This window comes from Dermacentor albipictus, unplaced genomic scaffold, assembly GCF_038994185.2.
Source record: "Dermacentor albipictus isolate Rhodes 1998 colony unplaced genomic scaffold, USDA_Dalb.pri_finalv2 scaffold_17, whole genome shotgun sequence".
NCBI classification, from domain to species: Eukaryota; Metazoa; Arthropoda; class Arachnida; order Ixodida; family Ixodidae; genus Dermacentor; species Dermacentor albipictus.
In genome coordinates, this window is record NW_027225571.1 from 3893829 (window position 1) to 3907688 (window position 13860).

Sequence of the window (13860 nt, forward strand, 5' to 3'; positions counted from 1 at the left end):
CGTTTGGGTGTTGGTTCCCCGCGACTCGAAGATCATGCCCAGAACCCTGATGGGGTTTATCTTGGGGATGGTGTGGCCGTCCCTGGTGCGGAGGGTGATGTTGCGTTCAGCCGGGGGCTTCCACCTTCTGGCCTTCGCGCCCCGGCGTTTGGGCACGTACAGCAACAGTTCCGAGTTGGTGGGGGAGCACTTGCGACCAGCGTGTTTGAGGTAGGACTCGGCGGTTTCGACGGCCTCCTGTTGGGCGGATTCGATGAAGCCATCCGACCCTGCGGAGCACCAGATGGTTATGTCGTCTACGTAAATGGCGTGGTTTAGCCTGTCGGTCTTCGAGAATCGTTGGGGGAGCCTGATCATCCCGAGATCGAAAAGCGTCGGTTAGAGGACTGATCTCTGCGCGCACCGACCTTTACGAAGGGCTCAGTATAAAAGTTGATTCTCTCTTTCTCTCTCTCTCTGGGGTTCAGTCCCTGGGGGTCAGTTCATATCCCTGGGACCCGCTGTCCGAGCTCGACTGCTTCCGACACAAGCTCTCCTGCGCGTAGGACCTTGCACCGAGTGAGGAAGCAGCGGATACAGTCATACAACCGAGGCCCGAGCCCGAGGTCGGTGATCGCCTTCAGGATGGACGAGTGCGCGATGTTATCAAATTCCTTTTCCAAATCGAGGCCGAATATGGCACGGGTGTCCCGAGTGTTTCCTCCGTGAAGAATCTGGTACTTTAGAGTAACATGGCGTCTTGTGTAGATCATCATCATCATCATCATTTATTTACCCTTAAAGGCCCTTGGATTAGGGCATTACATAAGGGGGGGGAGCAGTCGTTACATATGCAATGGTCGGTAACAACAAAAAGCAATACAGAGTGCAGGATACATGTTCAACATTAACATCATTTAGTAGCATCAACAACTTGGATACAAACAACTTGGAAACAAAACAAAAAAGCAACTTGGAAAGAACAACTTGGAAACAAAACAAAACACGCATACACATTCAAAAACACGGCAAAATAACTCAGCTCTTGAAATGTGTTGTTAATAAGTGCCTGAATTTATTAGGTTCTATTTCAGTAACTATGGAATCGGGTAAGTCATTCCACAATGTAATGGAGCTAGGTAATAACCCGGGTCGGAAGCCAATCGAGTGTTGCCAGAGGCATTCGTTTTCCTCGAAATATCAACCGATCCTGTTGAGGACGACGTGTTCAGCCACCTTACCCACGCATGACGTGAGCGAGATGGGGTGGAGGCGATCTAGACTAGGCGCCTTACCCAGTTTGCGAATGAAGATCGCGTGGCAAGTTTTCCGGCGTCGGGTAGCTCGCCTTTCTTCCACACTTCGTTGATGATGTCGGTGAGGTAAATGACGAAGGGGTCATCCAGGTCACGCAGGAGCTTGTTGGTGATGCCAGTGGGACCAGTGTGGAGCGCCCATTGAGTTCATGGAGAGCTTTGCGTACTTCGTCGGTGGAAAAGTATATTTGCCACACAACCATAATCGTCATCTGTCTTGTCTGCATTTCCTTTCTCGAAAACGCTGCGCTCGTTACTTTCCTGTCGAGAATGCTCTGTCTTGCTGATAACGCGCATGCCGTTCGTGACTCGGAAGTACCGGGCTCGCAGCGTTAAAGAAAGAAAATGCGGGCAAGACGGATGATGATTATCGTTGTGTGCCAAATATACAGCCCAAAGGATGCAACTGTTTTTCAGTGTGGGTTGTATTTTGTCCCCAAACAATAATCGTCATCTGTCCTGCTTGCATTTCCTTTCTTTAGCACTGCGAGGAAGAATGAGAAAAGGAGAAAGCGTTTGACGTTTTGGAATGGTGGTGGCTGCAGCGGCGGCAGCTGCTGCTGCTGTTTTTGTTGTTGTGCCTTGAAAACATGGCACGTACACACAATGATGATGATGATGATGGTGATGATGAAGCCACAATTAATGGCACAAACCCACTATGGGGGATAGGCCACGATTCGGGCGGCAATACACACAATGAGGGATGGGCCTAGCTTCTTCTTAAACGCGCTCTCCGATCTGTCTGCCTCAACCTGTTGGTACGACGCACAATGCCTCTCGCCAGCTGCTGCCCTCCCACGTCCGACCAATCGCGCATGACGCGCGTCTCATGCCACGTCATTGTCGCGCCAAATCAATTCTGAAGAGGCTATGCTATCCACGCTTTCACAAAAAAAGCTGGTTCTTCGGTGTAAAACATTCATCATCCCCAAGAGGTGCCTCATCTCTTTGGTTTCTCTCATTGACGCACGCCTCAGTATAGCCCCACCCATGCTCTCGCTCAGCAAAGTGTGACCACGACAGCATTCGGCAACGCCAACAGTGCTATTCGGGTTGCAGATATCTGGGATTTCCTCGAGGTCTCAATGACATCCGTGCTTCCATGCTTTTCGCTACGGGATCCCTCAAACTGCCCGCGGTTGCTTGGCGGCAGTGATGGGGTTTCCTATAACAATGTCACACATCGCAGAATTTTTTTTTTTGCTTTCAGTGCTATATGCGCCCTAGTAACTGCTCTTCGTCTTCATTTCGTGGTCGGGAAGTCACCAGCGTCATTGGTACTCGCGTGCGCTTCCTAGCGTTCGGTTCGTCGATCATCCGCCGCTAGCAAGTTCAAATGTCCAACAGCCGGGCATCTCCGCGGTGACTTTGCATGGCCTTCTTCGACAAGTCAACTTTGCGACTGGGACACAGTACCTGAGGCGGGAGGCACCTGACGATGGGCGCTGCCCTGTGCTGCCCTTGATATGGACGACGAGACTGAACCACACCGGTGAGAACCTATTGCTCGTTGCCCGCGGTCGCTGGGAAATTCCACAGCTCTGCTGCGTTTACGCATCATCAGTTCGTACGGTAATAAGGTAACCGTGCCCCGCTAAACGTAAGGAATGGTTTACCGCGTATCCAGGTGTCTTTCGGTATTGTAGTAACTGTACTGCCAAATGCCCTGGTGTGAGACGTGCGGAGGCATGATTCCAGTGTTAATGCGCGTCACGTTTTCATCGCGACATTTGAATTACATGACAGTGGCTCGAAATGAGGTGAAAGTTATTATTTTCTGTAAACAGCCCGTCTCCTAAATAATGGCACGCCGTCCGCATGGTGTTAAAGAGCTTTAAAAGAAGCAAATTAACACACTACTTACAAGTATGAAATGCAGTTATGGAAGAAACACGGTATGTTGGGTATCGTGGTGACGGTGCCATAATGCTAGGCATATCCACGAATGTTTGCTCAGAAATTACATGATCACACTGACACAACTTTTTAATATGAAATAAGTCATGCTACCACAGTGGCCTCGCGTGAGAATTCGCGGAAATCGATTCAACTATGCGAGAGCACTTGATGTGACCTTACCCTTAATGTGTAAAAAAGCAAAAACAAAAAAATCGTGTTTCACGTAACTTCTTCTCAATTATGCTCTTGTGTTCCATCCTACAGTACCTATAAATTACCCTGCCGAGATATCTATTGTAACGTATTCGAATATAAAGCCATCATAAGAGCACAGTATCGAGCGAAAATATATAAGGGCGCGGAATTTGTTGAATTTAGCGATGATGTTGTGAATGACGCGAATATTTGCAATGCAGGCGCGTATATATATAGTCACAATGGCGGCTGCTTTCGTAAACAGTGTTTGGTGGACGACTTTGAATTTATCTAGAATACGCTGACTTCCTAAGTACAGGCCTGGCGTAGCGCGCATTCGCAAACCTTCTCGCACGCAAGCTCCCCTCAGTGATCACGATTGCGTGTCGCCGTCATGAGTGGCATGCGCCCTTTTGCTGCCTGATGAAACACTTTCACGTCAGAGTAAAGATAAGATAAAGTTTTGTAAATGCGGACGGGGATAGCACAAAATAAGTCACTCCTATTTTCCTTATCGCAGATTTCTGAATTCCAATGCCATTTTATTGTTACAGTGCAGTGTCACTCTAGTATTGAACATATGCGAATTCATATGCGGATCCCACGACAACGTGAGAGTCGGTGATAAGGGAATCCTTCTCTGACGTTTACTGAGACGACTTCACTGCCCCATCATCAGCTCTATGTAGCTCAATGAATGTCAGTGCACACTCTGTTCTCATATTTTTTCCTTCTTTCTCTACGCTCGGCTGCTTTTCTTGCGCACTTTTCGGTTTGTCAGTAACCGGCTTCTTCAATTTTCTGTCGCCGACTTCATCACTTCCTGCATATTGTTCTCTTTGTCTGTTTGGGTGTAAACCCAGTGGCGCATACCCATTGTGGAGGATTGGTCGAGAATGTTCCCATACCCAGCGCCACTGCCCAATCGCAGGTGCCCACAGTGACACAAGTTGTCTATTGGGACACATAACCAGTGGCACATGCCCAGCTGCTCATACCATGAAGACCAAGTTATGTCATCGGCAAGGCGGTAGCAGCCAGCACCCACACATTGGAGGCGGGCAGAGGCAAAGAAAGCTTCCCTTTAAAAAATTATGCATGGCTCTGCTATCGCAAACACCAGACACCAGCGGCGCTGGGGGAAGTTAAGGCTCCCGAAAAGCCCATGCCATCTTCCTCTGTGGGGAGTTTCGGTTGGGACGGCGCGCCATTTGTGGCACCCACCGCATAAGAAGCGATTTGTTGAGACGCCACATGCGTCGGTGTCGTGTGCCAGACGCTGCACCGACGCGACACTGCGGCAACCGCTGCGCCTTAGCTCTGATGCATGCTAGCTCCGACGCTGTGTACCTGATAGCTTCTCGAAATCCACTGAAGCGAGGGCGCGGGTTAATATCGGAGAGCAATGACGTCATGCCACCTGTGTCCCCGCCGCGCCACTCCTCCCCTACAAGACTCCACCCACCCTGGCTGCGCCGCTACGTTGCACATTGCTACTTTTATGCGAAGCATATTACGAGAGCTCAACCCAGCTCCTCAGGCGCGGCGGTGTTGCCTTGAATACCACGTGACACCGTGACGTCACGACAGAGGAGAAGTGGCTTTGGCTCAACTCTTGCAAGACGGGTTGGGTGGGAATCGAACCAGGGTCTCCGGAGTGTGAGACGGAGACGCTACCACTGAGCCACGAGTACGATGCTTCAAAGCGGTACAAAAGCGCCTCTAGTGAATGTGGTGTTGCCTTAGAAACGAGCTGTTTCTAAGGCTCAGGCGTGCGTCGCTTGCTCAGGCGCACATTTCGTTGCCGCGCCGAACGCTGCGTTGCTCGACGCTCACCGCGTCCAATGCGGGGTGTCCAAGGCGAAGCAGAGTAACGCATGAGTTGTTTCTTCGTCCAGCCGAACCAAATGTAGCCAAGCAACAGCAGTTTACCAAGCTAAACAGTGGTTCAACAACTAAAATAAAGGCTAGTATGCTTCGCATCCTGGGCTTAACCTTACCTAAGCCACAGCCATTTTTTATACCCTGCTTTCACTCTCTCCGCTCTCTCTCCCCCGGCTCGGCGAAGCTGCGAACGTTAAGACAAACTCAGCGTGGTTCTAACAGATCCACTCTAAAAATAGCCTCTAGTCAACGCCTCCTAGCTACCACAAGGACTGTGTACTTCGATGCATGACATCATGCTACCTTGCCTGACTGCCATAGAATCTAATGGGGTTACTTCCGAGTAAGCCGCGGTAATTTTGTCGTCACCGCTTTCATCACGCCGGCCTTGACAGGGGAAGTTTCTGTCCAAGTGGCATGACGTCATAAAGCAGGGCACATAGGCCTGCTCTCTAGCCCGCATTGGTCCATTTAAGTCAATGAGCTGGAAAAAGCGAACAGCAAATAATTGACCCGAAACAAGCCGCTATTCTATCGACGCGACCACATGCGACGAAGTTGGTCGCGAGATTTCCGCGGCTTACTTGATGTGAATGCGCCTTTACATTTCGGCATTCTGTGGCAGCAGAAGTTCCGCCTGATGAGAAGTGCAGTGAAAGTGCCTAGCCTAAAACACTGATTACAGATTCTATATAATGTGTGTCTCAGCTAAGGTTAGCTAAGCTCTTCAGAGAAAAAAAAATAGATTTAAAAGAATACAGAACAGGATACAATAACACATGGTGTTCGGTTGTAAGACCTCTGATGACCGAACACCGTAAGTTTTAATATTGTATATACATGTATGAACCGTGTATTTTTAATTATTTCTTCGCTGAACAGCTCAGCTAACTTTAGCTGGGACACCCTATATACCCAAAGTAATGCTTGTCACATGGATCTCTAAGCCTCCCAATGACGCGCCAAAAGCCAGCGTCAACATCACATTCACCTATGTAAGAAATGTTGTGACGGAAATACAGAGCTCATACGTTTACAGAGCTCAACGCTACGGCTGCCCCGGACATATTTAAATGTAGGTAGCCTCGGTTATTAAAATATCAAGCAAGCGTCTACGCTAATGTCCCTTCAATTACTCCCCAAAAATTCTAATCAGTCTTCGAGCACTTCCATGAGCAAAACGAAATGTTCAACACACAAAGCAATGAACAACGCACAAAGCGTGTGCGTCTGCAGCACGCTCTACGGCGAGTGCAGATCCATGTATATATATATATTCGAGTAATCCAGCTGAGCTCGTGCTACGACCAAAAACAAGCTGTGCGGCTGATGATGATAATGACAGATGAGGCATTTGCACAAGTGATGATGATGTGTAGAGATGAAGAAGGGTCAGTCATGGGTCGCGCTCACACTAATTCCCTCCCGCGGTAGAAGCGGCCGCCTGGTTGCGCGGCATTATGTTGAAACGCGGCGAGTGCACGGTTTTAAGCGCGATACATGCACAATTTCTATACCACGGCAACGTTGGTCGGAAGAAATTCTAACGGGTGTGACGCGGTAATTAACCGGAGATGTCTGCTAAATGACCGTGTAGGGTCCTATAAAACGACTGGCGAATTTTTCGCATTAACCAGGGACACGCCCAGGAGTCCATAGAAGAACTTGACACCAGGGGAAAAAGTGCCAACACGGTGAGTCGAGTCGTAGCGATGCTTCCGCACATACTGAGCGATGTCGGTGTTAATGCATGCTCGATGACGGCAGTCTTCGAGGCGAGACAAAAATTGTTCTGAGAAGGGCGTTCCTGAGGACACGGGAGCTATAATGAACGAGACGTCCAGGACGAAACTAGGTGAGCGGCCATAGACGACGAAAAATGGAGAAAAGGTGGTGGTGTGTTGTACAGCCGTATTGCTAGCAAATGCCACAAACAGCACGATGGCATCCCAGATGCTGTGGTCGGGGCTGATCTACACTGCAATGATATCAGATATAGTGCGATGAAAACGCGCTGTCAAGCCGTTGGTCTGCAGGTGGTAACTCGAAGTGGTCTTGTGAACGATGCTTGAGGCGCGCAGAACTTCGGTAAGAAGAGACGAGAGGAACGCTTTGCCGTCGTCGCTGAGAAGAACGCGCAGAGCTCTGTGACGTAAGAGGATGTTGCGGAGAAAGAAATCGGCGACTTCATCGGCACTCCCATATTGTATACAGGCTGTCTTGGCGTAGTGTGTCAGATGGTCTACGGCCGTAACAATCGAGCGATTTCTATTGGAGGTCTTGGGAAGAGGACTGTACAAGTCTATTCCGACGACCTTGAAATGGAAAATGGGATAAGAAAGAGGTTGCAAAATACCAGATGGAGGGGTCATAGGTCGTTTGCGGCGTTGACAAAGAGCGAATGATGCGACGAAGCTGGCTACGGCAGAAGAGAGGCCAGGCAAAGAGCACCGACTTCGTATTCTGTCCTATGTCTTGTGGTATCCGAGGTGACCTACCGTCGGTTCATAATGAAAGGCTTCAAGAACCTCACGTTACCGAGAACGTGGTATGATGAGTACCCATTTGTTGCCATCGACGTGATAAATATAGCGATGGAAAGCGCCATCGTGAAGCTTAAATTGTTTAAGTTGTTGACGGATTCGTGCGTTCTGAGGTGAAGCAGAGCCTTGCATGCGGTCGAGAATAGTTCGGCAGTATGGGTTGGCACGTTGGTGGAAAACAAGGATCGATTGGTGATTAGGTTTCAGCCAATCGAGCTTTGAGACGGACAAGAGTGATGAAGTGGGCTCGGGCTGTACATGAGCACGATTAGGCGATGCTGAGTCATTATTGCTCCGCAGAAGGCAACTCTTGGTGACTCTTGCCAGACCTGTAGGTAACATCGAAATCATACTTTTTAAACGGATCATCCAGCGACCAAGGCGACCCGATAGGTTCTTTAGCGACCATAACCAGCACAATGCGTTATGGTCGGTGACGACTGTAATGTAAGGGCCATGGAGGTAGGGCCAAAACTTCTGCACTGCCCAAACAACAGCAAGGCACTATTGTTCGGTGATGTTGTAATTTTTCTCAGCAGCAGGTAGCGTCCGACTGGCGTAATCGACTCGTTCACGCAAGATATATATATATATATATATATATATATATATTGTTTCTCGCAGACTTTGAAAATGGAAGAGCAGGTGGATACCAACCTGGAGCCTTACACGGACGAAACCGGCCAGCGCGTGGGCCTGATAACCATGGTCAAGATGCCATCGTGGACCGTGACGGCGGTGTTCGGCGCCTTCTGCGCCCTGCTGCTGGTCGTCGTGGCGGTCTACTGTGGCATCCACCTCATGGATGCGCCAGCGACGGCCGAGCCACAGCGTCAAACATTAGGCTGCCAAAGTGTTGCGTGCACCCAGTTCGCCACCACGCTAAAGAAGAGCCTATCGCGCACTGTCAGGCCGTGTGACGACTTCTACGGTCACGTGTGCGGCTCCTGGGACGCTCAGCGAACGGTGAGAACGCGTTTTCTGCCTATCATTGGCGTGCTGCCCACGCGAAGTGCTTTTCAGACATTCCCAGACTTCCCAGACAAACGTGCGTGTGTGTGTGCGCTAAGCACGTTTAAGAACAGTAAATTGACATGCGTTTTAAATCCATGTTCCTATAAAAACTGCTGCTAGCACGAAGTTTTTGCGAATGGTTATGTTATGCCTATTGGCCGTCTTCAGTTCTGCAGTTATAATATGCCCCTTGAGCCTATAACATAAATTGTTTATTTGTTCCGGAAAAACTAGTTTTTGTCTTATTTATGATTCTTTGTGATCTTGTGAGCTATTTATGCGATTATTGGTGACTATTCAACAATTTCTGATGACCGCCACTGCTATGCATCTTGATCACCAAAAAGTGTCACTTTGTATAGAACTCAACAATTTTAGTAATCACACAGTCGATTTCATTTGTTTATGAATGATAAATTATGTGATAATGAATGATATTCAATTCGATAAATTGAAGGTCGTTTTTTTATTTATTGATATCCGAGTCCAAAATTTCACAGTTGAGGCAGTGCAAGAAACGGGTCAGCTTTATAAAGCAAGAATAAAAGGGCAAGTGCGCCGCAGACAGACCACTGCCTGTTTCTCCTGCGCCTAGGCAGCCACAGCGCATGCGCAAAACAGCTGATGCTCTTCTGGAACCCATTCCAGGCCTACCAACATCGATGACACCAGCTACCTGCAAGTTTGTGACCAATGACGAAGCGCTTCTGTGTCGTAGCATCGCTCATGATGCCATAGGACAGCGTAGTAGAGTGGGGATATCCATCGGTTTGGTGACGGTGCAATTTGGCTATAGCGTTTTTGGACCCGCACGACTCGTTGAGCTATGAAATTAAACACAGGTTATATTTTTCAGATGCCGCTTAGGTGTGCCTTGTCTCCATTTAACGTTTTTCCTGCTACGTTTCAGGACACGGTCAAAATGGCACTGCTGCAGCGAGTGGTCCACGCCGTGAATGAGCTGAACAGGAAGGTCGAAGTCGCCACACCTGCACCACAGACAGCAGTGCAGAAAGCAGCCATGGCTTTTCAGGCCTGCGAAGACCTGGTCGTCAAAAACCACAGTTCCATGGATGCCGTACGACACATGCTCATGGAAGCCGGTCTCTTCGCTCCGCCGGTGTGGACTGGCCCGCACGACATGGTCAATGCCTCATGCTCACTGGAAACCCGCTGGCATATGGCACCTCTCATCACGTTCAAACTCGATAGGAATGCCTCGTTGCTCGCCCTGGCTCCGAGTATGTGGGCGAAGAAGCATTTCGCTCGCAGGTCTCGTCGACTGCCGCAAGAGGCCGACTTCGACGCGCTGCACAAGTTCTTCGCATCGAGTTACCCAGGTTCGCGTGCCGGGGTCGGCCCACAGTTTTCTACCGAGGACATGACCTCGGCACAACTCTTAGGCCTAGACAACCGGATTACGCTAGAGCTAGGCGGCGAGCTCCTGCAACCTGAGGAGTACGAAGGCAGAGAGCTCTATGACCACATTACAGTAGGTTCTTTTGTGCCGGGAATCTACGGGCAAGTGTGGCGGCTGCTTCTGCACGCCTGCTTGAACCACACCGGTCCCCTAGTGTACACCTTGTACCACGCAGCTTTCGTCCGAAAGGTGCTCTCCTTACCTACAAGGATCGGAGCACCCGCGGCACAGCAGTACCTAAGGTGGTACGTTATCGAGACGCTGGCAGCGAACTACCATGGACCTTGGATAGTCGAGATGGCCGGAAGCAAGGAACGCGCCCTACTGCATCAGCAATTCAAATGCCACCGTATGCTGCTGAAGTACGCAGGGCGGGCGTTTGTGGCACCGTACGTGCGGAACTTCTTTACCGAAGCTGTCGAGCGTGACCTGAGAACGCTGCACCGTGATCTCACGGACGCCTACGAGTACCTTTTGCAGGCACTCAGGCCGTTGGTTCCGGCATTCAGCTTCGGGGCTTACGACGAACGCCATGGCCATGACAGTCAGAAGAATGGGACCATCAGCGTGAACAGAGGACCTTTCGAGATTGTGGAGAAGTCGAGTGACGCCTACCTCGATGACGCATACCAAAACTTCAGCGACATGTCCGCTGATAGCTTCGAGAATTGGCTCCGACTCAAAGCGGGTTTCAGTCATTCCGACAGAGACAAAGTCACTTTTCCCCAAGTTTACTCGAAACGGGTAGAACCGATGTTTTATGAATTTGTTGAGAGCGGTGACCCCAACGGCGTAAAGGACTTCCGCTTGCTTCCTGACGTGATCGCCGTTCCTTTCTACCACGCTGAGGCACCGCTGGTCTTTAAGCTCGGAAGCCTGGCGTCGTTGATGTCGTCCGCACTATTGTCCCTGGTGGTGGACAAGGGATTGGTTGATCGGGAAAACGTTTCGTGGGCAGGACAAGCCTACAACCAAAGCCATCCTACTAGCGAATGTGCCCGGCGCGTCGCTCAAGCACTGGAACAAGGGTCCGAGGTGACGACCCGCCTGCTGGAAGTGGCGGCCCTCCGGCATGTCCTTAAGGCGCGCGTGCGAGGAGAAGACGCGGCAGCCTTCTTAGCGGGTATGCCCCAGCTGTCTGGTTCTCAGCTGAAATACGCCATCTGGTGCTACCTGCAGTGCGGCGAGGTGCGAGGCCGCCACCGGTGCAACGCACCACTCAGAGAGCATCCGTCGTTTGCCAACGTTTTCGCATGTCCGGCCGCCGCGCCCATGAGGAAAGCTGCCACCTGCGCGGCTACTCTTCTTGCTGAACGCTTGTAAGACTGCAAGCGACAAGTTTGACTCATACGCTGTTTCATTGAAAAAGAAAAGTCTTGTCCTGTAGCATACGCATATTCCTGTCGGTGATTTTGCACTTGTCATGTGTCCGGGCATGTCGCAGGGCGCTTAGTGCCATGTAGGCCTCCGCTTTGTCACCATTTGGCCGATGCACTCTCTAAAGATATTTTAACTGGTCGTGCATATCGCGCGCATCGGACCAGCCAGATCGGATGCCAATCTCGGTGTAAGCCGGTGGCAGGGCGCCCCTGCCGCCCGTCAGCTTCTCATAGCTGACTGGCTGAAATAGGACTGCCGCGGGCAACTTCCAGGGGTGCTTTGCCGCAATGCCCGTATAGTTCACGACTACGAACGGCTGAAGTAGCTGGTGTCATGCGAGTCATATTTATGGCCATCCTGACGAAAAAATAATGAGCAATTCCATTCTGTGAAGGTGGATGCCCAGCAAAGCTGTTTAGCACACGACACAGAGGTGACATGAAATTTTGAACAAAGGAACATATTTATTGTCCTGATCCGTGGTCATCGGGATGATAGGCGTGCACACACATTCTCGTATCACCTCTGTTACTAAATGCATCCGTCACGTAAGAGAATCAATGCCTCGCATCCCCTTGAGCAATAGTGGATACCACCGTAAATAAAAAATTAACGCGGCCTCCCCATTATGACGACAAAACAGAAATGAAATTCTATGCTGGAATAACGAGCGGCAACAGAGTCTGCTGTGGAAGAAGACGAACGCTCGAACATAGGCGTAAGTGCGTTCGAGCGGTTGCGCCAAAGGACGCCAGCGAGCCAGCTACGGAAAAAGACGACGATGCTCGAGCCATTGCTGATGATGATAATGATGGTGATCGTGACGTTGTGACAGCCGCCGCACCCTTTCGAAAGAGCGAGAGAGTTCGCAAGTGTCCGTCGTCCGCGAGAAAAATATCGCGTTCGCAGCGAGCAGGCGTCGTAGCAGACAACACTTATAGCATTCCTCTCGAAGGCACAACACTCTCTCACAATACAAAATTTTGATTTCCATAAATACTTGATGAGTATTTTATATAAGTACATGCACGGTTGTTATTGGTGTTGTAAAAGTAAATAAATAATTATTCTCTGGTGCTAAATCCGGAACAGAATTGCAGTAGAATGCATTCCCTGGTTTGCCCTAGTGGCAACCCGTGCTTCAATCTCAGTCATACAAAGCTTACGTAATGTGTTGTGCATTATATAAGATACTGCTTAAATAAAATTGGATTTTATGCGATAATATCTGAGTATAGCTTCGGTTACTGTGCCGCAAGCAAACGTCGCTAAAGATTGAAGTCAATCTGAAGACATAATTTCCCATCATTCCCATCCTGGTACAACCGTTCTTATTGCAACTCCCGTAGACACTAGCGCCAGAGTTTCCTCTAGTAATTATTTGTCTGAAACTCTATGCCTTAAGCAATGAGAGGCACGGAGCCAGCTGGGGAAGACGACGACGACGAACGCGCGAGCATATAGGTGTAAGTGCGTTCGAGCGGTTGCGCTGAGGGCCGCAAGCGAGCCAGCTGAGGAAAAAGACGACGATGCCGAGCCATTTCTGATGATGATTGTAAGTCATGATGATCACAATAGTTTCCTCTTGACAGTGAATGGCTCCTTCCCCCATAAAGGGACACTAAAGGTTAATATTAAGTCAACGTGGCCTGTTGAAATACCATCCCAGAAACCTCGAAACGCGTGTTTCGTGCGAAGAAGAGACTTATTTTAAGAGAAAATGCGTTCAGAAGCGTCCGCGTAGCTCAAGCGCAGTTCAAATCACGCGCCCCCCGATCGAGGAGTATTGACGTCATGGTCTCATAGTGACGTTGCGCCGTCGGTGAGTAAAGGCTACAGTGAACTAGAATATATTCTAGTGGCACGAACGGCTCCGCGCAGGCGGCCCGTTTTCGCATTGATGCCACGAGATGGCGCCACTGCAACTTTTCATACTGCTTTGGCGTGGCGGCATACGGTTTCTGGGGCTTTTCCGCACGCAATAATTGCAGATTTCGAAATGATCGGTGCTGTTACCTAAACACAGTCATCTTACACGTGCGATTACTTATTATTTGCACATTTCAGGTAGTGAAATGCCGATAAATAATTTAAGCCCGAACATTGCGTTCCGCATTTTCAACCGAGTAAGGGGCAATCGCCGGCTGCGGGTAGAAAAATTTTCATTCGATCGCCTTTCCACATCTGTGCGAATTGGACACAATTACACTGTGCTGAACTAATACAA

General features: G+C 49.8%; 1 protein-coding gene across 1 annotated transcript; it reads left to right on the forward strand.

Annotated features, from left to right (window-relative positions):
• Positions 1 to 2591: 2591 nt before the first annotated feature.
• Positions 2592 to 11787, forward strand: LOC139051986 (neprilysin-1-like). The gene is made up of 3 exons (XM_070529054.1): positions 2592 to 2790; positions 8444 to 8785; positions 9744 to 11787. Exons 2-3 carry the CDS (start codon positions 8453 to 8455, stop codon positions 11574 to 11576), a joined length of 2166 nt encoding a protein of 721 aa, XP_070385155.1. The 5' UTR covers positions 2592 to 2790; positions 8444 to 8452; the 3' UTR covers positions 11577 to 11787.
• The last annotated feature ends 2073 nt before the right edge of the window (positions 11788 to 13860 follow it).